Source organism: Geotrypetes seraphini, chromosome 1 (assembly GCF_902459505.1).
Source record: "Geotrypetes seraphini chromosome 1, aGeoSer1.1, whole genome shotgun sequence".
Lineage (NCBI taxonomy): Eukaryota > Metazoa > Chordata > Amphibia > Gymnophiona > Dermophiidae > Geotrypetes > Geotrypetes seraphini.
This window is the reverse complement of record NC_047084.1, coordinates 108,535,427-108,559,629: the sequence shown is the minus strand read 5'-3', so window position 1 is coordinate 108,559,629 and position 24,203 is coordinate 108,535,427. Positions and strand designations below refer to the sequence as shown.

The 24,203-nt window shown below is 44.2% G+C and overlaps 1 protein-coding gene across 2 annotated transcripts in view; it reads left to right on the top strand.

Annotated features, from left to right (window-relative positions):
* Positions 1 to 414: 414 nt before the first annotated feature.
* ARID3C (AT-rich interaction domain 3C) overlaps positions 415 to 24,203 on the top strand; it is a 509,756-nt gene continuing 485,967 nt past the window's right edge. The window contains exons 1-2 of one of the 2 annotated variants that reach the window (XM_033935644.1): positions 415 to 686; positions 3,315 to 3,854. In XM_033935644.1, coding sequence (XP_033791535.1) covers positions 648 to 686; positions 3,315 to 3,854 — 579 coding nt within the window. In that variant the 5' untranslated portion in view covers positions 415 to 647. Of the gene's footprint in view, positions 687 to 3,311; positions 3,855 to 24,203 lie in introns of both variants that reach the window. The other variant, XM_033935635.1, reaches the window with a different exon arrangement.

Genomic DNA, 24,203 nt, shown 5'->3' with positions numbered 1-24,203 from the left:
CCTTATGTGTAATGCCCAGTGTGGCTGCACAGCGGGGTGCAATGGGGGGGGGGGAGGGGAGGAGGAGCCATTAAACCCCAATCCTAGGAGATGGAAGAAAGGGGGATAGGAGCTATTTTTCCTTTTTATTTCATCTGTCCTTATTCTGTTCCCCCCCCCCCATCTGGTGATGGTCCCCGGGGCTTAGCTTGGGGGATCTCCCTGCTGGGGAAGCATTAGCTGTCCTTTTCCTCTCTCTCTCCCCCCCCCCCCCCCCCCCTTAGCCTGGACGGACAGTAAACCCTGCCCCCTCTATTTATCACTCCCTTGACGTGTTGTTAGCAAATGGGAGCGGAGAGGGCTGATCTCTCCCTGAAAGGGTCATTCTCCGACTCTGCCTTGCCACTTGTTGCAAAAAAAAAAAAAAAAAAAGCAGCAGCCGGGGCTGCAGGCAAGCCCAGTGAAGGGAAAATAGTCGCCACCATGTCTTGCAATATTGGACATACTTGGACGTGATCTTATGCGCGCAGGACTAAAAGCTGCAGGTCCGGACTCGGCTCGGTCTTAGACGCCTTTTTCATGACTATTTCTCCAGGACGAGCCACTTTGGTCGTTTCGTTTGCAAAACACGCCGGCGGGGGAGAGGAGAGAGGGCAGGGAGAAGCAGCATGGTCGATCACACCAGCGTAGCCAGCAACTCTTCCTTGGTAAGCTCAGCCTTGTAAAGCCCCGCTTTAGGCTAGGGCGGGGAGAGCCTAAAGTTTGGGATTGAATCACGCAAGACATTTTGAGAGGAGATGGTATTTTGGGAAAAGCAGTCACCGAGAATGAAACCAGCTTCTCGGAAAGTCGGGATTTGTACATATTTTGCAGGGTTGCGCCCCCCCCCCCCCTCCGTTCAACTTAAAGGAAAAAAAAAATCCGGATAGTTGATGCTTTTTGAAAATCGCGTAACGCTTACGCGCATTTCTCCGCTGCTTTGGTCTTTGTTTTAATTCTGTTATTAATGTTGGTATAATAGTCGATCGCTGGCCGGGGCTGGATCTTGGGGTGGGGGCCAGCGGTGCTTATTCCTCCCCCACCACCACCACCACCACACACGCAAAACCACCCTGCATGGCAAAGTGCCTACAAAGAAAAAAAAAAAAAAAATCCAAGAAGTATAAACTAGCCTGAAAAGGGCAGATCTGTGTTCAAATTAGCAACATCCTTAAACTGGGTCGGGGGCGGCAGCGTTGGTTTAGGAAATTCTAAGTTGGGATTTGTTAGTTCCGTCCTCAGACCGGGGGAAGCTTCTCTAACTCAAGTGAAGCTTATAGTGTTTCTCTCTTTCGATGCCTTCCTTTCTTCCCCCCCCTAAATGTTTCCCCCCCTAAATGTTTTTGCCTTGATGTGTTTCTACTTGAATCCCCCCCTCCCTCCCTCTAAGTGACTTTTTAAACCCTTTCACTTTTGGGGTTTAAACATTTTCTTAAGTAAGCGAGAAAGAGCAAAACGCTTTGAAAGGCGTCAGGTTCAGATACTGATCATTTCTTACAGTCAAAATGTTCCAAAGTTTCCTTGGTGCTTCACCTTTTTTTTCCATGTTCCCTCCTCCCTTCTTTCGCCACCTCTTTCATGCCTTTTTTTTTCTTTTATCCTCTTTCTTTTATTTCATTCCTCCTCTCAGACTTATTTTCCAGTCATTTCCCCCCCATTATTCTTCTCTTTCGCTTTTTGTTTCAACTTGTTCTCTCTTTCTTTTCCTGTTTTCACTTTTTATTATTTTCTTCAACTTTCCTGTTTTTTAATCCCTTTATCTTGTTGCCACTTTTTCCTGATTTCTTTAATGTCTTCCATTTTGTTCTCTTGTTTTTATTTTCTTCTGTTCATGCATTTCTACTTTGTTTCCATGTTTTCTTTGTGTCCCAGCTTCCCCTTTTTTGTTGTTCTGTTTACCTAGTGTTTTCTTTTCCTATCCACAGTATGGATCATCCCCATTTATCCTGTGCTCCTTTAGATTTCTCTTCCACCTGCTTTTTATCTGTTCTCCTTACATGTATTTGGTCTCCTCTTTCTCGTTTTACTCTTGCCATATTTCTTTTCTTTACCGCCTCTCTTTCCTCTTTCCTATTATTTTTTCTTTCACTTCTTGTATCTACCTCTTCAACTTATTTCTCACTTATCCTTTTCTATTTCCTCTGTTTTCCCAAAACAGCTTTCTTTTTCCCTTTTGTATCTTCTCATTTTATTTTTCTTCTTTATCTTGTCTTTTATCCTGAAGGTCTGCTCTTTCCCTGTATTCTTTCACCCATAGGCCTGTCTGTATTTTCTTTCTTTTACACTCTGTTTATTTTATTCCCACCCTTGGAATGTTCTTTTCACTCTGTTTTCTGTCTATATTTTCTCTCTCCATCTTTTTTTTTTGTTTGTAGCTGCCATGTATATTCTCTCTCCTCTGGCATCGCCTCTCTTCCCTTTGTTCTTAGTAGAGAATGACAAATTTGTCCCCTTCCTCCATCCCGTCCCCGCGAGCTGTGTCCCGATCCCTGCGCCTCTCCCCGCTTGTGGCTTGTGCCGATGAGGACAGAGCTTGCAGGAATGGAGGTAGATCCCACGGGGACAGGGACAGATTTGTCCCCGTGTCATTCTCTGTTTCATAGCCTAGTTTTCGTAGGGAAAGTGGCCTTTCAAGACCAGGGTATTCTCTGCTCTTTTGCCCCAGAACTTTACCACTGGTGGTAGAGTACACTTTGACTGCCAGTTCAGTCTTTTCACATGCTCCTGAGATGGCCAGCGCTTAAAATACCTTCTTTTCTAGTTTTCTACAAGAAAATAGGCCAGTTGTGTTTCTTCTGTCTTTCCCTTTGTCGTTCTCCATTTCTTTTCTGTTTTCTCTTGTATTGCTCATTTTCTCTATTTTTCTTTTATTCCCCTTATCTCTCTTTTTTTTCTCCATTATCTTCTCTTTTCCCTACAGTTTTCCATTTTCCCTACTGTCTTCCCTCCTATATTTCCTGTTTTCATCTGCATCTCTTTTCCTCCTCTATTTTTTTTTTTAATCACCCATAATTTTTCTCTCTTCTTACCTCATATTTTCCCATTCCTTCATAGTTCTATTTCCCATTTTTTAACTTTTTTTTTTTTTCTAGCATTTTCTCTTCCCTCCTCTCGCCTTCTCCCATATTTGGTCTCTTTTCCAGTAGGTTCTATTTTCTTATTCTTTTTCATCTCTTGTTTTTCTGTGCTTCTCTCTTGTCTCTGTGATTTCTCTCTCCTTTATTTCTTGTCCTCCGTCTAGCGTATCCATGCCCGCCTACATCCCTGATGCCTTGTTTTTCTCTTTTCTCCAGCAGACTGTCTTCGCCCCCTCCTCCTCTTCCTCACTGCCACTGCTAGTGTCGGCTAGTTCTGGGGTGCAGCCCGGAGCAGGTGTGGGAGTCTCTGCCGTGGGTGTTGGCTCAGGTCTGGGCTCAGGCATGAAGCTGGAAGCGGTGATGGAAAACCTGCAGCGGCAGCAGGCAGCACGCCTGGCTCTAGAAGAGAAATTGCGGCACGACAAGGAGAAGGAGCTGCGCTGCCTGATGGAGTCCCGCATCCACCAGCAGGCTCTGGCCATCCGCCACTATCAAGCGGCTGTGCGGGCGGCGGCAGGGGAGCCTCTGCAGCGTACGCGCCTGCCTCTGGTCCTGTCCCGGGAACCCGAGAACCAGGAGGAAGAGGATGAGGAGGAAGAGGATGAGGAGGAAGAGGATGAGGAGGAAGCGTTAACTACGTCTCCTCCACAGCAGGGTTCTGCCGCTCGAGTGCTGTCTGGCCAGTCCCAAGGTCCCTCCCCTTCCCCCGCACCACAGCCTTCGCATCACGAATGGACCTACGAGGAGCAGTTCAAGCAGGTAGGACCTGGGCAAATGATCTGTCCCATGAAGAGTGAGGGGCAGCCAGCTGCCAGAACCCTAAGCTGTGTGCAAAGTGTAGTTACACACATGCAAACGAGGTAATATAGGCATGCACAATTACCAACAAAACATATTTGCATATACCAGAAAACACTTATAAATCTTCACCACATACAGTAAAACCTCGGTTTGCGAGTAAAATTCGTTCCAAAAACCATGCTTGTAATCCAAGCGAATATATCAAAGCAAATTTCCCCAAAAGAAATAATGGAAACTCAAAATGCAGTGCATACTCGTATCGCAAGGCCTCGCTCTTTTAGAACAGTCACTACACTCCCGCAGCGTCAGAGAGAGAAGAACCATCGGCTCAGTTGCGATGATGTGACGCGTGTATACTGTATGTACTCGTATTGCAAGACCTCGCTCGTTTAGAACAGTCACTACACTTCCGCAGCGTCAGAGAGAGAAGAACCATCGGCTCAGTTGCGATGATGTGACGCGTGTATACTGTATGTACTCGTATTGCAAGACCTCGCTCGTTTAGAACAGTCACTACACTTCCGCAGCGTCAGAGAGAGAAGAACCATCGGCTCAGTTGCGATGATGTGACGCGTGTATACTGTATGTACTCGTATTGCAAGACCTCGCTCGTTTAGAACAGTCACTACACTTCCGCAGCGTCAGAGAGAGAAGAACCATCGGCTCAGTTGCGATGATGTGACGCGTGTATACTGTATGTACTCGTATTGCAAGACCTCGCTCGTTTAGAACAGTCACTACACTTCCGCAGCGTCAGAGAGAGAAGAACCATCGGCTCAGTTGCGATGATGTGACGCATGTATACTGTATGTACTCGTATTGCAAGACCTCGCTCGTTTAGAACAGTCACTACACTCCCGCAGCGTCAGAGAGAGAAGAACCATCGGCTCAGTTGCGATGATGTGACGCGTGTATACCGTATGTACTCGTATTGCAAGACTTTGCTCGTTTAGAACAGTCACTACACTCCCGCAGTGTCAGAGAGAGAAGAACCATCGGCTCAATTGTGATATGTGTACTTGTATTGCAAGAGCTTGTTTATCAAGTTAAAATGTAATGAAATGTTTTGCTTGTCTTGCAAACACTTCCATACCAAGTTACTTGCAATCCAAGGTTTTACAGTAAATGCATTAAAAAATATACATTCAGAGTGGATTAGCTGATACATTGAATGTATTTTAAATTGTTCATTGCTTAGAATTTGATTAAGCGATTAATCAAGAGAAATATTAAACTTGAAACTTGATAGGCAGAATCTCAAAAATCATTATAGCTTGTAAATCCTGTGCTTCCAGACAGATCTTCTAGGACAGGGGGGCCCAATAGGTAGATCGCCAAGGCAAAGTGAATCGATCGCGGAGCCCATCCCGGGCTCCGTGATAGGCTCACTTTGCCTTGGCGATCTATCGGGCCGATCAGCCTTCCTCTCCCCGATGTCAATTCTGCTGTCGGAGAGGAAGTTCGGGCCAGCCAATCACTGCCTGGCTGGGCCGGAGTCGGGGAGAGGAATGCCGGTCGGTCCGACACAGGGAAGCAGGGAGAGCTTGGGGCGGCAGCGGCTTTGGGGCCTGTTACCGATGGCGGTGGTGGCTTGGGGGCCTGTTCCCCAATGATGGCAGCAGTGGCTTGGTGGAGGGCAGGGAGAAAGAAGGGAAACAGAAAAAAAGAAAGGGGGCATGAAGAGAGAAAAAAAGAAAGGGAGACAGGGAGAAAGGAAGAAAAAGTTGGGGGAGGGAATGAGGTGTGGAGGAGAGGAAGCATACAGGCTGAAAGAAGGGAAGAAAGATTGGATGCACAGTTAGAAGAAGAAGAAAGTGCAACTCATGAAATCACCAGACAACAAAGGTAGGAAAAATGATTTTATTTTCAATTTAGTGATCAAAATGTGTCTGAATTTATATCTGCTGTCTATATTTTTCACTATGGCCTCCTTTTCCTAAACTGCAATAGCAGATTTTAGCGCAGCCTATGAGCATCGAGAGCAGTACGGGGCACTCAGCGTAGCTCCCTGTGCTAAAAACTGCTATCGTGGTTTAGTAAAAAGGGAGGGGGTGGGTATTTGTCTATTGTTGTATGGTTGTTACTGAGGTGACAGTGCATAGAGTCATCTGCTTTGACCTCTTTGAAAAAATCCCGAAATAGGAATGATAATTAGCATTTTCTCAGCGTATAGCATGCTTTGTGTTTTTTAAAAATTTTATTGTTGGTAGATCATTTTGACTTGGTCATTTTAAAAGTAGCTCGCTGAGGGATATGGATAGGTTCTGGGCTTTTGTTGTGGACAGGGTACAGGGGATTCAGTAGGGGGGGGAAGTGGTGTGGCATCTTTGGGGCTCATCAGAGTCCAGGGCCTCGGAGTGTCTTTCCGCTCTCCTTCCAATGCACGCTCTTAATAGTGTGTGCAGGGGGGGGAGGGGAGGGGGGAGTTTGGTTGCTGATCCTCTTGTTTTGTCTTTGTATGTTATTCTATTTCTATGATGCATATTTGTTTGGTACTGTGCACCTTCGGGTTGCCTTGATATTCTATTCTTGTTGTTTGCATAAAAAAAATTGTTTGAACCTAAAAGTAGCTCGCAAGCCCAAAAAGTGTGGGCACCCCTGTTCTAGGACATCAGGTCGCCCGATGGTATAAATTAATTTCTGAATTTTTGAATAAAAAACCAAAAAATAGTCTTAGAGATATTTGGAGCCTGGAGATAAAGCAGTATATTTCTGCATCTCGATGGCCACGAATTTGGACTTGGAGGATGAGATGTACAGTGTCGGCATCTATGAGACAAACTTGGTTTTTCTTGTTGCATCGGATTTTTTGGACCCCAGTTCGTTTGCAAAAGATAGACAGTTCTAAGTCTAATAGATGCTGGCCATTGTCATGTTAATATAGGGATGTTAGATCATCTGTTGTTCTATTGTCCATTGACACTTAATTTTTGGAAGTCGATATGGGGCCAAATTAATGTAGTACTTGGGTCATCGTTACCACTGACTTACGAAGCCATAGTTTGTGGTACTCTATTACATGTTAAACCTTCTTTGGATCGCTATAAAAGCCGGGTTTTCTTAACAATGACGGGAATAGCCATCCAGATGATAACACGCAACTGGAAGAGTTATGATCGACTTAATTATACTTTCTGGTGGGCAAACTTATGTTCTAGCTACAAATATGAGAATGAACGCTGAAATTTGAGGATATAGTAGGGTGTGGAGCCCATTGACATCATTTATTGAGTCGCAATAGCTGTCATGTACCTTTTCTTTTTATCTGTCCTCCTTACACATCCAGGGTGGGAGGGAGGGAGATGGGAAAACATTAGAATTATTATTCGTTATATCTATTTTATTGAAATTATACATGTGGTTTTATTTTCATTAGTTAAGGGGAGGATGGGGGTGAAAATGTTTGTTGTTGAAATATCTGTGTATTTAAAGTGCTTTTGTTTGATTCGTTTATGTTTAAATTCACTGCATTGCACTGTTAATAATTGAAAACTAATAAAGATGTACAAAAAAAAAATATATATACAATCATACACATGTATACCTGTCTACCTGTGCACGCACATACAGTCTCATACAGTATAAACCTGCACACACATGCCAACATATTTGTTTAACTTAATGTAATTTCCACATACAAATATACATACATCGGACACAGCCAATCCTCACTGGAGACGTTACCCCTTCCAAGTTAATTTAAAATTTGTTAATCCGCTTATCAAATTTCTAAGCGGAGTACGTAGGCTATAAAATCGGGCTGTAGATAATAAAAGAACACAGACAGACGTACGTTAACGTATATTGGGAAAGGAGAGCTACATTGGTAAATAGGACAGAGAGACATATAATAATAATAATAATAACTTTATTCTTCTATACCGCCACAATCTTGCGACTTCTAGGTGGTTTACAATCCAGAGTGCTGGACATTCAGTGAAATACAATAAGTAGATATTCAGAGGAAATACAGAGATCAGAGACCTCAGGAGGCAATAGTATAGAAATACAATTTGCTGAGCGAAAATGTAATATGTACATTTTAGTAGGTAATGTCCGACAGGACCTGTTGGGGATAAACAGCAACGTAGGGCTAACCCGAGAGGTAGTGTTAGAAGGTCTGAAGATAAGGTTCCGTAACTAAAGCGCGCCGGACATTGGTGTGCCGACAAAGACGCGCCGACAATTGTGCGTAGGGCCTATGCGCGCTGTCAGTCCCGGTAACGTTACCACTGTGAGGGGGCATGGGGGGGAACCCCCCAGTACATGTAGAAATACTCACGCTCCCGTTGGGGGGTGGTTTGGAGGGGTGAACCCCCCCCCAAGTACACTTAAAACTTTAATTTTCCGTTGTTTTCAGAGTTCGGGAGTTTTTCAGTGTATTGGGGGGTTCCCCCCCCCTCCCCCAATGGGAGCGCAAGGACTCGTACATGAAGGGGGTCCCTCCCACCCCCGTCACAGTGCTAACATAACGGGTTTATAGCGGCGGGACCGGCGGCTTGCATACATCCTGCGTGCGATTGGTGGCACATCTTTGTCGGCGTGCTTTTGTCCTGCCCTCAATTGATGGGTCACCGAAGATAAAGAATTTAGGGGGTCTTTTACTAAGGCATGCTAGCTGGTTTAGCGCGCGCTATATGCTAATGTGCCCATATTCTATGGACGCGTTATCATTTAACACGCGCGCCTTCCTAAAAGACCCCCTTACAGATCAAAGGCATCTTTGAATCGGAACGTTTTTTCACTTTGACTTGAAGCGGTCTAGCAACGCTTCGTCTCTTAAAGAGATTGGCGTCGAATTCCAGAGTTTCGGGGCCATTACGGAAAAGGTGGTTGAGCGAGTCGTATTTATGTCACGTAATGAGGGGGATTGACAGCGTTATCAGACATAAACGTGCTGCTACTTTGTATGTTAGGGCTGTCCAGAAAAACTTAAAAGTTGGGGGAAAAAAACTGTGCGAATTGACGTTTTTCTCATGAATTTGATTGCGCTTGATCCAAAAAAAATAATAATTTGTAAACATTTTTTAAGCCCGTCCCGGGGTTGCTCGAAGTCTCTGATTACATAAACCTCTGTTTTACATGAAATCAATTTTTGTTGAACAAATAAATGAGAAAACATAGCAAGCAAGGTACAAATCTGTTCAAGAAATATTTATTTATTTATATTTTTATCCCGTCCTCCCAGTAGCTCAGAACGGTTTACAAGTAAACATTCACAATGGAGTGAATTGGACATACAAGATTATACAGTAGATTTAAATACTTGGACATACGAGACTGTGCAGCAGTGTAAATATAGGGACTATACAGCAAATTAAATATAAGTAGTTTAGTTTAGATACAAGTTAATTGAGTATAGGCTGAGAGTGGACTATACAGAAATTTAGGCAGAAGATTAGAATGGAGAAAGAAGGGTAGAGGTGGGGTTTAAGGAGGTTGGGTGTAGACTGAGGGTGACCTTTAGTTGAAGAGGAGGGTCTTTACCATTTTCAGGAATGCAATTAGTGAGTTCTGTAGTCTGAGTTGAGGGGGGAGTTGGTTCCAGAGTTGGGGAATGAAGTGGCTGTAGGAGCGTTTGCGGGCGGTTTCTGAGAGGAGGGACCTTCCGGGGGGAATGCATAGGCGTATCTCCTTTTCTGAGCGGAGGGTGCGGGTGGGGATGTAGATGGGTAGCTTGGATTTTATGTAGGAGGGGGTGGTGGCATAAATTATTTTGTGTGCTATTGCCAGGGCCTTGAATGCACAGCGTTGGCTAATTGGGAGCCAGTGTTCAGCGCGGAGTGCTGGGGAGATGGGATCATGGTAGTTGAGGCTGTGTAGGAGGCGGATAGCTGCATTTTGGACCCGTTGGAGGCGCTTGAGATCTTTTTTTGGTTATTCCATTCAATAGGGAGTTGCAGTAATCCATTCTGGAGAGGACATAGGCGTAGAGGAGTTGGGCTAGGTCAGGTGTGGAGATGTAGGGTTTGATCCTTCTCAGTTGGTGGAGGTAGTACACAACAAAGCCCCCAACTCCCACCCCCCAACCAGAATCCACAGTTCCACTGTCCCCGACATGACCATAGTGATGTAAAGATCCGTTTTTCTTAGAATTTGCTATTAGTTTTGCTTAATAGAGCAAATTTCTTGATATTATAGCTATAAATTTTACATTTTCACACTCGGCAATGATACATTGATAAAAAGATACTTTATGTCAAGTCCTTTGTTTTATTGAAAAAGAACAATACAGAAATAATACCACAGAGTCTCCAATATGCTTGTTAGAACAAGTGGGGTCGGATTCTTTAGAACAGTGTTCTTCAATCTTTTTACACCTATGGACCGGTAGAAATAAAAGAATTATTTTGTGGACCGGCAATTGAAGAACACTGGGCTAAGTCGTGGGCCAGACCCCGCCCATCTCCACCCCATCTCCACCCCAGACCCCGCCCCCATAATAGTACTAATTGTAACACTATTTTTTCCATTCTTTTTTCATAGATACACACAATATAATCTTGTTAACAACACATAATGGTTAACCACAAAATTAAAGTCCACAAAGCACACTGACAGCAGATGTAAATTCTCAAAATTGACATAATTCAATCACTAAATTCAAAAATAAAATAATTTCTCCCCTACCTTTGTTGTCTCTCCCTCTCTCCATGCTATGCCTTACCTTCTGGCCTGCTCCTGCCTGGCTCCCTCTTCCTCACTGATGCAGTGCCCAAAACTGCGGGCAGCGGCTCCTTGCCCGTCCCTCACCTCATCTGGAAGCCTTCCCTCTGACATTGCGACGTCGGAGAGAAGGCTTCCGGTTCAGGTGCAGGACGCACGTAGCAGCCGCTGCCTGTGGCTTTGTGCACTGAATCAGTGAGGAAGAGAGAGCCGGCTCGAAGATAACGCTGCACTGAGCGCACCACGGACTGGCGGTTGAAGAGCACTGATCTAGAACAACCACAAAAGAATAGGAAAACCTTCTCCTGGCCGTCAAATAATAATACAAAGAAATGCAAAAACTCTTGCGGTATTTCATTAAATGAACTTCACTCTCCCACTTCTTGCATTTAAAGGCTCCTTTTACAAAGGTGCGTTAGTGTTTTTATCTCTAAGACTTGCGACGTTGGTTATTTGCGAGTGTTTTTTAAAACCCGGAAGCACCGCTGCCTCCTGGACCTCTATACAGCTTACCTGGTGGTTTAGCGGTGAAGCGGGGCAGCAGAGCTGTCCACAAAAATGACTGCTGTGAGTTCCCGTGGTCTCGTGAGACTATGAGAATATTTTTGCTCCATAGTCTGTTGTGCGCGAGACACCAGCACTGACAATTTGGTGCAAGAAAGAAGCGCGCCACGGGAAAACTTAGTTTTAAAGAGCTCCGAAGCAGGATGTGAATGGGGAACCCCCCCACTTTACTGCATAGTGTTCGCGCTGCTGTTGGGGGGGGGGGTGTTGGAACCATGCATTATAGAGAAAACGGAACTTTTTCGGATTTTTTTCGGGAAAAGTTCCGTTTTCTCACTAATGTGGGGGGTTGCACCCCCCACACTCCCCCCAACGGCGGCGCGAACACGATGCAGTAAAGCCCTCCCCCCATCGGAGCTCTTTAAAATGAAGTTTTCCCACGGCGCACTTCTTTCTTGCGCCGAATTGTCAGCACCGGCTTGTCAGCGTGCTGGTGTCTGGCGCGCGATTATCCCGTCACCAAAATAATAGCTAATTTGAAGAAAAATGGAGCTTTATGTAATCAGTGGTTTTGAGGGACCCCTGGATGGGCTTTAATAAATTTATTAAAAATTATTTTCTGATCAAGCACAATCAAATTCATGGGAAGAACTTCAATTTGCACACTTTTTCCGACTTTAGGTTCTGGACACCCCTATACATAGGCACATATATAAACACACACACACATCTGTATATCTATACCTCTGTATATACACACATATACACATGTAAAGATACATCTCTACAATCAAATATGGGCATGCACATGAAGATTTTCAGAGGTATACAAGAAGTTCAGTTTTCAAACAGCATTTAAGACAGTTGTTTCTGTGCCAGATGTGTAAGTCATTGTCAGCAAAAGCACATGTGTAAAACTAGGCATGCACATCGGAGCACACAGTTTTATATGTACAGAAAAATTGGCAGGACCCATTTTACACCCACTCTCTGTGTATAGGTGCAGATATTGGACACCTATATGGAGAATGGCACAGGGACAAATTTATCTCCATCCCTGTGGGATCTCAGTATCCCTGTGAGCTCTGTCCCTCTCCCTGTCCCATTCCTATAAGCTCTGCCTTACCTCGAACACTCATGATTTTCAAGTGTTTGAGGCTTGTGCGGATGAGGACGGAGCTTAGGCATTGGTGGAATGAGGCATTATGACATCACAGTCTGAGCTCTAGAATGTTGCTACTTAGGATTTTAAAGTGTTTGAGGCTTGTGCGGATGAGGACGGAGCTTAGGCATTGGTGGAATGAGGCATTATGACATCACAGTCTGAGCTCTAGAATGTTGCCACTTAGGATTTTAAAGTGTTTGAGGCTTGTGCAGATGAGGACGGAGCTTAGGCATTGGTGGAATGAGGCATTATGACATCAGTCTGAGCTCTAGAATGTTGCTACTTAGGATTTTAAAGTGTTTGAGGCTTGTGCGGATGAGGACGGAGCTTAGGCATTGGTGGAATGAGGCATTATGACATCAGTCTGAGCTCTAGAATGTTGCTACTTAGGATTTTAAAGTGTTTGAGGCTTGTGCGGATGAGGACGGAGCTTAGGCATTGGTGGAATGAGGCATTATGACATCACAGTCTGAGCTCTAGAATGTTGCCACTTAGGATTTTAAAGTGTTTGAGGCTTGTGCGGATGAGGACGGAGCTTAGGCATTGGTGGAATGAGGCATTATGACATCACAGTCTGAGCTCTAGAATGTTGCCACTTAGGATTTTAAAGCGTTTGAGGCTTGTGCGGATGAGGACGGAGCTTAGGCATTGGTGGAATGAGGCATTATGACATCACAGTCTGAGCTCTAGAATGTTGCTATTTAGGATTTTAAAGTGTTTGAGGCTTGTGCGGATGAGGACGGAGCTTAGGCATTGGTGGAATGAGGCATTATGACATCACAATCTGAGCTCTAGAATGTTGCCACTTAGGATTTTAAAGCGTTTGAGGCTTGTGCAGATGAGGACGGAGCTTAGGCATTGGTGGAATGAGGCATTATGACATCACAATCTCAGCTCTAGAATGTTGGCACTTAGGATTTTAAAAGCATTTGAGGCTTGTGCAGATGAGGACAGAGCTTGCAATAATGGAGCAGGGACAGTGACAGAGCTCATGGGATGGGATGGGAATAGAAAGATCCTGCGGGAATGGGACAAATGTATCCCCATGTCTGTCTTTATATGTTCAGTATATTGTATACGAGGGATCTTCAGAAAGTTTCTGCGCTTTTATTTTTCTAAACGCTATTTATTGAATATCTCAAAAGCAAATGACATCACTACCTGCAAGGTGAGCCGGCTTGCCTGACTGACTAGTCACGTGACATTCTTTGACACGCCCTCTTACCACGTCTCCCGCCCCAAATATGAAAGTGCGGAAGCTTTTCGAAGAACCCCTCTGTGTTTGGGCTAGACATGCCAGCCCTCCTTTACCCAGGGTGGGGTCCGAATAAAACAAACAACCTCCCCCCTCTCAATTGTCAAAACTACACTAAGAAGTCCTCGTAAACCATAGCATCACGTCACGTCACATGCTTAAACAAAACGGATGCCTTGGTAGACGTTTGAAAATTGACCTAGTTCTCCGTGTTTGATTAGGTGCATAAGTGCGCATGTTTTTTTCATTGGTACTGTGCGCGCTTAAATGCATAGGAATCCTATCACTTATGCCCCCTAATTCCGGGTGGTGTATCGCATAACGATGACCAGCGACCAGTTCTCTAAATAGCGCCTGCCGTTGGGTGCACCATTGTCTGCCCGGGGTATAGAATAGCTCCATTTATGTGCATAACTGAACTAGCCAATTGACGACAAATTGGCGCTTAGTTGGTGCTATGTAACACTAATTTGGAGTTATGTGTGCAACTGAATTATGATCTTATTCTATAAACCTCGCGGTCTATATTCAGCTGGAATCGCTCAGCCTTTCGCTAGCCACCTCTGGCGTTATTGTTGGTTATTGTGGATGGGCAGACTAGATGGGCCATTTGGCCTTTTATCTGCCGTCATGTTTCTATGTGTCTACGTCTTTCAAATAACTCATGCTGTTAAAACGTGTTTCTTTCATTTAACCTTTTCCTATCGTAGTAAATTTTACGTTACGCTGGTTCCAATCGTAATTATTTGAGCAAAGTTTTGTATTATTCACCGTTATCATTTACGGCTATTGTAAACATAATGTAAATAAGTCATAAGTCTGTCAATTCAAATATTTTGTGTTCCTGGCTCTTTATTAGTCCGTACAGACTGTTTATCCACGATGGCAACGACATTTTTGGAATGTCCCATCATCCGGGGGACACGATATGAAAAGGTTAAGACTGTTCCATCAATTAAAATAGTTAACGGAGAATCTTACCAAATTGATTCATGCTTTTAGCTAGTCGTTTAGACCATTGTAACCAGTAGCGGAGTAAAGTGGGGCGGCAGATTGCCCCGGGCGCTGTCTTGGTGGGGACACCTGCACCTTTTCTCCTCTCTTGCCCCTCCACTCCTTCCTGTCCCTCCCACGCCATGCGCACGTGCCTTCACTTCCCCCCCCCCCCCAGTACTTCTCATTCATTGCTGGGGCAAGCAGTAGCGGCAACCTGCTACTCGTGCCGGCCTTGGCTCTCGCTCTGACGCTACTTCCTGGTCATGGGACCCAGAAGTGATGTCGGAGGGAGAGCCGAGGCCGGCGCGGGCAGCAGTGCAAGGCGGAGGGGGATGGGCAGGGAAGGAGTGGAGGGTGGGAGGCACCACCAGCCCCAGGCGCCTCCCACCCTTGCTGCACCGCTGATTGTAACGCATTATTTTGGGGGGTCAAGTAAATTAAATTTGTTTCGCCTACAGTCGATTCAAAATTCAGCAGCCATTTAACTGGGGCACTTAAAAACGATCACACTGCACCAGTTCTGTTCGAACGACACTGGCTGCCTGCATCCAAGCGGATCGATTTCAAGCTTAGTTTTTCAAGCTTGGCTTATCTCGTCTCCTGAGTGTTCGAATCAAAAATGGAGTAAATATCAACCGGTAAAGGGTTTTTAAGATCATCACAGCAGGAACAATTAGTGATTCCTGGATTAAGAGAAATTAAATTGGAGACAACCAGAAAGAGACCTTTCTGTTCTGTAGGACTCGCTCTTTGGAACTCGCTGCTTACCGAGTTTTAGGATGGTTTGTCATACAAAGCATTCCGCAAGCATTCGAAGTCGATTCTTTTATTTTTTTAATTATTATTATTTATTTATAATTTTTCAATAATATATCAAGTATCCACTTGTACAGAAAGATAAAGTTAGACAAGAAATAAATTTACAAATCAGATTATTAATCTAATAACCCAAATTATCATAACTTTAACTCAAGTCCTCAAAATGGGTCCAAAATGTAGAATCAGCGAAAATAACAAAGAAGTAAAAAAAAAATAAAAAATTAAGAATTATATTGGCTGAGACAGGAAATCAAACAATCAATTTTAAGAGTGCTTCATATTCCTCCCCCTATTTTCAGTCGAGCCGCTGACAAGAAGGATCAAAGAAAACCTTTTTTTGCTTTTGATACACTGTCACACATTTACACGGGTGACGAAGAAAATAAGTCGCCCCAAGAGCTATAACACCTGGCTTTAACAAGAGAAATGCGCGTCGACGTTTTTGTGTTGTCTCGTGTCAGGTCTGGATACATTTGTATTTCATACCCTAGAAAATTTTTTTGTTTATTTTTAAAGAAATGTCTTAATAGCCAGTTTTTATCTGGCGCTAAGGCAAGTGTAAGAAGTGGTGTTGCCGGCTTTGCTAGTTCTCTCTCTGGAAGTTCCAACAGTGTAGAAACAGGTTCATAGACAACGGTGCGAAAGACAAAGGCGCGCCCGGACAATTGAGCGCAGCGCGGAGGCGCGCGCCACTCTAAATTACAGTTTTTAGGGCTCCGACGGGGGTGTGTGGGGGGAACCCCCCCACACTTTACTTAATAGATATCGCGCCGGCGTAATGGGGGGTTTGGGGGGTTGTAACCCTCCACATTTTACTGTAAACTTAACTTTTTCCCTAAAAACAGGGAAAAAGTGAAGTTTTCAGTAAAATGTGGGGGGTTACAACCCCCAAAACCCCCCACAACGCCCCCACAACGCGGCGCGATCTCTATTGTTTATTGTTTAATTAGTTTTTTGATTAAACACTTTATCGATTCTGCAAAGCGTTGTACAAAGCATTAAATAAAATAACATTTCAACAAACATAAATTACAATATAACATACTTTCGTAAAAAAAAACTTTAAGACGAACTACTACACATACTAGGTTAATTAAGGACGAACGAACAAAAGACACATGAAGGAAAAAGGGAAGAAATACAATAGCTATAGTAAATGAGAGAAACATTAAGGGTAAGCACAAAAGGGCAGGAATTAATAGAAAAAAGGAAGACTAAAATAACTTTAGTTAAAATCAGTTTAAAAAAAAAAAAAAGAAAAAAAGAATGATAAAACTTTAGTTAAAAGATTCTTTAAAAAGGAAACATTTTAAGTTGCTTTTGAACGTTTTTAAAGTATTTTCCATTTTTAGATACAGTGGAAGAGCGTTCCAAATCGTAGGAGCTGTTACGGAGAAAATGGAGGTTCGACGTGTGCCAATTATTTTTAAGGAAGGAATAACTAGATTAGACTGGGATATGGATCTCAATTAAGTAAAGTGGGGGGATTCCCTCCCACGCCCCCCCATCGGAGCCCTAAAAACAGTAATTTAGAGCGGCGCGCGCCTCCGCGCTCCGCTCAATTGTCTGGGTGCGCCTTTGTCCCGGCGCGCTTTTGACCTGACACCATAGAAACATTTAGCAATTGTTGATCTTCATCCTTTGACTTTTCTTCCCTTTTAATGGGTCGATAATACACTTGGGTGAAGTCGATTCTATTCCAACAATATTACGGACCACACTGAAAATGTTAACAATGTTTTCACGAGTATTCTTACATGTATATTTTAATAGTACCGCTGCGATAATGAGTGATGGAGTTTGTTATTTATACAAAAGATTGATGTTCTGTAATATAAATTTATTTTCGTAACTTCTCCCCCCCCCCCCCTTTTACTAAGCCACGGTAGAAGTTTACCGCGGATTCTCTAGGAGCCACTTTCACTAATATAAGCCCCTTTTTCTCAAGCCACATTAAGGTTTTTTTTTTTATCGCTGGCCGCTGCGGTCGGAGCTCTGGCGCTCGTGGAACTCCTGTGAGCGTGGTGGCTTTTACCGCAGTGTAACCCTGCGGTCGGAGCTCCGGTTCCTGACGAAGGGGCTGTGTGCCTCGAAACGGAGCTTGGTTGGGACAAATAAATTGACACTACAGCACGGATAATTCTGTCGCGAACCGTCGTGATCGGCGTTTCAGCCGCCGGACCTGATTTTGCAGCGAAGCGGGCTTCTTGTGGGCCTTAAGACCGGTGGCTACTTCCGTTCCGTTTTGGCTACAGCTCGGGGGCGCATCGCCTTTGAACCTTCACTTCTGATTTCTTATCGTTATTATTTCTGGTTCACTATTATTCGCTCTCTCTGTCACGTTTACATCGCACCAGCGCCCGGTGACGGTGTGCGGCAGAATCTATTAGAGGTTCCGCCATGGAAATGGAAATGAGCAATAGAGTTGGTTTATTTAAATCGGCTCTTTTGAGCTCATAATCCAACACTGCGTTTAGCCCTCATTCTGTAATTCCCTAATATATAATTTTGAAGCTTTCAAGTGCCAGTATATTGATCAAGGGGCCATTTTGATTCTGCTATTCATCAGCCATTAACATGATTTAAATGCTTAGCCCTATATGCTACTACTACTACTATTTATTATTTCTATAGCGCTGAAAGGCGTAAGCAGCACTGTACATTTTAACATACAATAGACAGTCCCTGCTCAGAAGAGCTTACAATCTAACTTAGACAGGACATTGCAGGGTTGGGGAATTATGGTAGAGGAAATGATACAGTGGGTCTAGGGATCTGACATTAGACGGTCCCTGCTCAGAAGAGCTTACAATCTAACTTAGACAGGACATTGCAGAGTTGGGGAAATTATGGTAGAGGAAATGAAACAGTGGGTCTAGGGATCTGACATTAGACGGTCCCTGCTCAGAAGAGCTTACAATCTAATTTAGACAGGAATTACAGGCTTAGGGAGATTATGGTAGAGGAAATGATACAGTGGGTCTAGGGATCTGACATTTTAATATACGATAGACAGTCCCTGCTCAGAAGAGCTTACAATCTAACTTAGACAGGACATTGCAGGGTTGGGGAGATTATGGTAGAGGAAATGATACAGTAGGTCTAGGTATCTGACATTAGACGGTCCCTGCTCAGAAGAGCTTACAATCTAATTTAGACAGGACATTGCAGGGTTGGGGAAATTATGGTAGAGGAAATGAAACAGTGGGTCTAGGGAACTGACATTAGACGGTCCCTGCTCAGAAGAGCTTACAATCTAATTTAGACAGGAATTACAGGCTTAGGGAGATTATGGTAGAGGAAATGATACAGTGGGTCTAGGGATCTGACATTTTAACATACGATAGACAGTCCCTGCTCAGAAGAGCTTACAATCTAACTTAGACAGGACATTGCAGGGTTGGGGAAATTATGGTAGAGGAAATGAAACAGTGGGTCTAGGGATCTGACATTAGACGGTCCCTGCTCAGAAGAGCTTACAATCTAATTTAGACAGGAATTACAGGCTTAGGGAGATTATGGTAGAGGAAATGATACAGTGGGTCTAGGGATCTGACATTTTAACATACGATAGACAGTCCCTGCTCAGAAGAGCTTACAATCTAACTTAGACAGGACATTGCAGGGTTGGGGAGATTATGGTAGAGGAAATGATACAGTGGGTCTAGGTATCTGACATTAGACGGTCCCTGCTCAGAAGAGCTTACAATCTAACTTAGACAGGACATTGCAAGGTTGGGGAAATTATGGTAGAGGAAATGAAACAGTGGGTCTAGGGATCTGACATTAGACGGTCCCTGCTCAGAAGAGCTTACAATCTAATTTAGACAGGAATTACAGGCTTAGGGAGATTATGGTAGAGGAAATGATACAGTGGGTCTAGGGATCTGACATTTTAACATACGATAGACAGTCCCTGCTCAGAAGAGCTTACAATCTAACTTAGACAGGACATTGCAGGGTTGGGGAGATTATGGTAGAGGAAATGATACAGTGGGTCTAGGGATCTGACATTAGACGGTCCCTGCTCAGAAGAGCTTACAATCTAACTTACACAGGACATTGCAGGGTTGGGGAAATTATGGTAGAGGAAATGAAACAGTGGGTCTAGGGATCTGACATTAGACGGTCCCTGCTCAGAAGAGCTTACAATCTAATTTAGACAAGAATTACAGGCTTAGGGAGATTATGGTAGAGGAAATGATACAGTGGGTCTAGGGATCTGACATTTTAACATACGATAGACAGTCCCTGCTCAGAAGAGCTTACAATCTAACTTAGACAGGACATTGCAGGGTTGGGGAGATTATGGTAGAGGAAATGATAGAGTGGGTCTAGGTATCTGACATTAGACGGTCCCTGCTCAGAAAAGCTTACAATCTAACTTAGACAGGACATTGCAGGGTTGGGGAAATTATGGTAGAGGAAATGAAACAGTGGGTCTAGGGATCTGACATTAGACGGTCCCTGCTCAGAAGAGCTTACAATCTAACTTAGACAGGACATTGCAGGGTTGGGGAGATTATGGTAGAGGAAATGAAACAGTGGGTCTAGGGATCTGACATTAGACGGTCCCTGCTCAGAAGAGCTTACAATCTAACTTAGACAGGACATTGCAGGGTTGGGGAAATTATGGTAGAGGAAATGAAACAGTGGGTCTAGGGATCTGACATTAGACGGTCCCTGCTCAGAAGAGCTTACAATCTAATTTAGACAGGAATTACAGGCTTAGGGAGATTATGGTAGAGGAAATGATACAGTGGGTCTAGGGATCTGACATTTTAACATACGATAGACAGTCCCTGCTCAGAAGAGCTTACAATCTAACTTAGACAGGACATTGCAGGGTTGGGGAGATTATGGTAGAGGAAATGATACAGTGGGTCTAGGTATCTGACATTAGACGGTCCCTGCTCAGAAGAGCTTACAATCTAACTTAGACAGGACATTGCAGGGTTGGGGAAATTATGGTAGAGGAAATGAAACAGTGGGTCTAGGGATCTGACATTAGACGGTCCCTGCTCAGAAGAGCTTACAATCTAATTTAGACAGGAATTACAGGCTTAGGGAGATTATGGTAGAGGAAATGATACAGTGGGTCTAGGGATCTGACATTTTAACATACGATAGACAGTCCCTGCTCAGAAGAGCTTACAATCTAACTTAGACAGGACATTGCAGGGTTGGGGAAATTATGGTAGAGGAAATGAAACAGTGGGTCTAGGGATCTGACATTAGACGGTCCCTGCTCAGAAGAGCTTACAATCTAATTTAGACAGGAATTACAGGCTTAGGGAGATTATGGTAGAGGAAATGATACAGTGGGTCTAGGGATCTGACATTTTAACATACGATAGACAGTCCCTGCTCAGAAGAGCTTACAATCTAACTTAGACAGGACATTGCAGGGTTGGGGAGATTATGGTAGAGGAAATGATACAGTGGGTCTAGGTATCTGACATTAGACGGTCCCTGCTCAGAAGAGCTTACAATCTAACTTAGACAGGACATTGCAGGGTTGGGGAAATTATGGTAGAGGAAATGAAACAGTGGGTCTAGGGATCTGATATTAGACGGTCCCTGCTCAGAAGAGCTTACAATCTAATTTAGACAGGAATTACAGGCTTAGGGAGATTATGGTAGAGGAAATGATACAGTGGGTCTAGGGATCTGACATTTTAACATACGATAGACAGTCCCTGCTCAGAAGAGCTTACAATCTAACTTAGACAGGACATTGCAGGGTTGGGGAGATTATGGTAGAGGAAATGATACAGTGGGTCTAGGTATCTGACATTAGACGGTCCCTGCTCAGAAGAGCTTACAATCTAACTTAGACAGGACATTGCAGGGTTGGGGAAATTATGGTAGAGGAAATGAAACAGTGGGTCTAGGGATCTGACATTAGACGGTCCCTGCTCAGAAGAGCTTACAATCTAATTTAGACAGGAATTACAGGCTTAGGGAGATTATGGTAGAGGAAATGATACAGTGGGTCTAGGGATCTGACATTTTAACATACGATAGACAGTCCCTGCTCAGAAGAGCTTACAATCTAACTTAGACAGGACATTGCAGGGTTGGGGAGATTATGGTAGAGGAAATGATAGAGTGGGTCTAGGTATCTGACATTAGACGGTCCCTGCTCAGAAAAGCTTACAATCTAACTTAGACAGGACATTGCAGGGTTGGGGAAATTATGGTAGAGGAAATGAAACAGTGGGTCTAGGGATCTGACATTAGACGGTCCCTGCTCAGAAGAGCTTACAATCTAATTTAGACAGGAATTACAGGGTTAAGAAGATTATGGTAGAGGAAATGATACAGTGGGTCTAGGGATCTGACATTTTAACATACGATAGACAGTCCCTGCTCAGAAGAGCTTACAATCTAACTTAGACAGGACATTGCAGGGTTGGGGAGATTATGGTAGAGGAACAGTGGGTCTAGGTATCTGACATTTTAACATACAATAGACAGTCCCTGCTCAGAAGAGCTTACAATCTAACTTAGACAGGGCATTGCAGGGTTGGGGAAATTATGGTAGAGGAAATGAAACAGTGGGTCTAGGGATCTGACATTAGACGGTCCCTGCTCAGAAGAGCTTACAATCTAATTTAGACAGGAATTACAGGGTTAGGAAGATTATGGTAGAGGAAATGATACAGTGGGTCTAGGGATCTGACATTTTAACATACGATAGACAGTCCCTGCTCAGAAGAGCTTACAATCTAACTTAGACAGGACATTGCAGGGTTGGGGAAATTATGGTAGAGGAAATGATACAGTGGGTCTAGGTATCTGACATTAGACGGTCCCTGCTCAGAAGAGCTTACAATCTAACTTAGACAGGACATTGCAGGGTTGGGGAAATTATGGTAGAGGAAATGATACAGTGGGTCTAGGTATCTGGGCCAATCAGGCCTTAGGCTTAGTGGGGATGGGCGGACCCACTATGCCTAAGGTCTGATTGGTCCAGGCTTCTAGAGCCTGGGCCAATCAGGCCTTAGGCTTAACGGGGATAGGCCGGGAAGGGGCGGGCCTGCCTGCCTCATTTTGACAAGACGGGCCTGCCGGCAGGACGACAGCAAGACCTGTCTGGCTGGTCAACAATTAGAGGTTAGTTGGGGAGGAAGTTAGTTGGGGGGAGGCTAGGGGGGGTCATCGGGGGGGGGGCATTAGCATTGGGGGGTCCGGAAGGGAGGCGTCCTCTGGCAGGAGAGGTTGGGCACCCTCCTGCCTGCGATTGGACAGGCGGCCATAGCCACTATACTTATCGCGGCAGGGAGATCCCTTGCCATGATTAAGTGTAGCGGCCGCATCTATTCTAACCTGATTCTGTAACCGGCATCTGTAACATGGACACCGGTTACAGAATCGGAGTTAGTGTAGGCCCGATTCTGTATAGGATTCCTTTCCCGGGCGTCCTATACAGAATCTGGGCCTATGTGTACAAGTTGTGCCTGGAAAGTCAAAATGATGGGATAGATAGATTGGAGATGAACCTGTTGTGGTTTTGAAGCAAAGGCAAGCAAACTTAAAAATAACCCTTGCTTCCAAGGAACTGGAGTTTTGATTTCCCTAAGAAAAGTAAGACTACACGCAGGGAAGCCAAATCTGGACTGGATGGCAGAGGGGGCTGTTGGTGCCAGCTGCCAACCCTCTTGGTAACTGTTATTTGTAGGAGTTTGGCGATAGAGGAGGGGATAGAAATTGCAACCACAAGAGACCTTTTTTCGTTCGTCTGATACGTTCATCCTTGCAACAGGAGAAGGATCTGGAGAATGGGTCTGCTTTGAGATCCCAAATGGGCAGTAGGTGACAAAAATGTTCTATGGCAGGGATCTCAAAGTCCCTCCTTGAGGGCCGCAATGAATATGCATGAGATCTATTTGCATGCACTGCTTTTAATGCATATTCATTGGGGAAATCCTGAAAACCCAACTGGATTGCGGCCCTCAAGGAGGGACTTTAAGACCCCTGCTATACGATGATGAAACGCCAGTTGAAAAAATCCAGTCTGGGCTGTCTTGTGTATGGTGTACGGTGTATCTCTGGTGGGAATGGCATATGGAGGACCCTATTTAAAAACTTTTTTTCCTTTACTCGTATCCTTCCCTTAAAGCAGTGCTATGCTTCAGTGACATTGGCTGAATAAGGCAGGAGGGTGCTTTGCTCATTACTGGGGCAGAGTGACAAGCTGGACTGAATGATAACTATATACCTAGGAAATTATATAACATCGACCTTATCGAGAAGAATTATTTAGGCCTGTACAGAGTGATTGTCGACAAGAGAGTCTGACATATGATCCAGTCTAACCTGATGGGTGAAAAAAAGAACATTATTATCCTTCTTACCCAGTGACAGCTGGGGAGAAATGATTTGCCTAGTTTCACACACGGTCAGTGGCAGAGTCAGGAATTGGACTCCTTTTTTATTAATGCCAGGGAAGGAATGTGATACACTCCCTTTCTGTGGTGCAATCATAAGAACATAAGAATAGCCTTACTGGGTCAGACCAATGGTCCATCAAGTCCAGTAGCCCGTTTTCATGATGGCCAATCCAGGTCACTAGTACCTGGCCAAAACCCAAGGAGTAGCAACATTCCATTCAGAATCCTAAAGAATCGCAAGATTCTGAAATCCTAAAGAGTAACAAAAGATTCCGGAACTCCAAAGAGTAGCAACATTCCATTCAGAATCCTAAAGAATCGCAAGATTCTGGAATCCCAAAGAGTAACAAAAGATTCCGGAACTCCAAAGAGTAGCAACATTCCATTCAGAATCCTAAAGAATTGCAAGATTCTGGAATCCCAAAGAGTAACAAAAGATTCTGGAACTCCAAAGAGTAGCAACATTCCATTCAGAATCCTAAAGAATAGTAAGATTCTGAAATCCC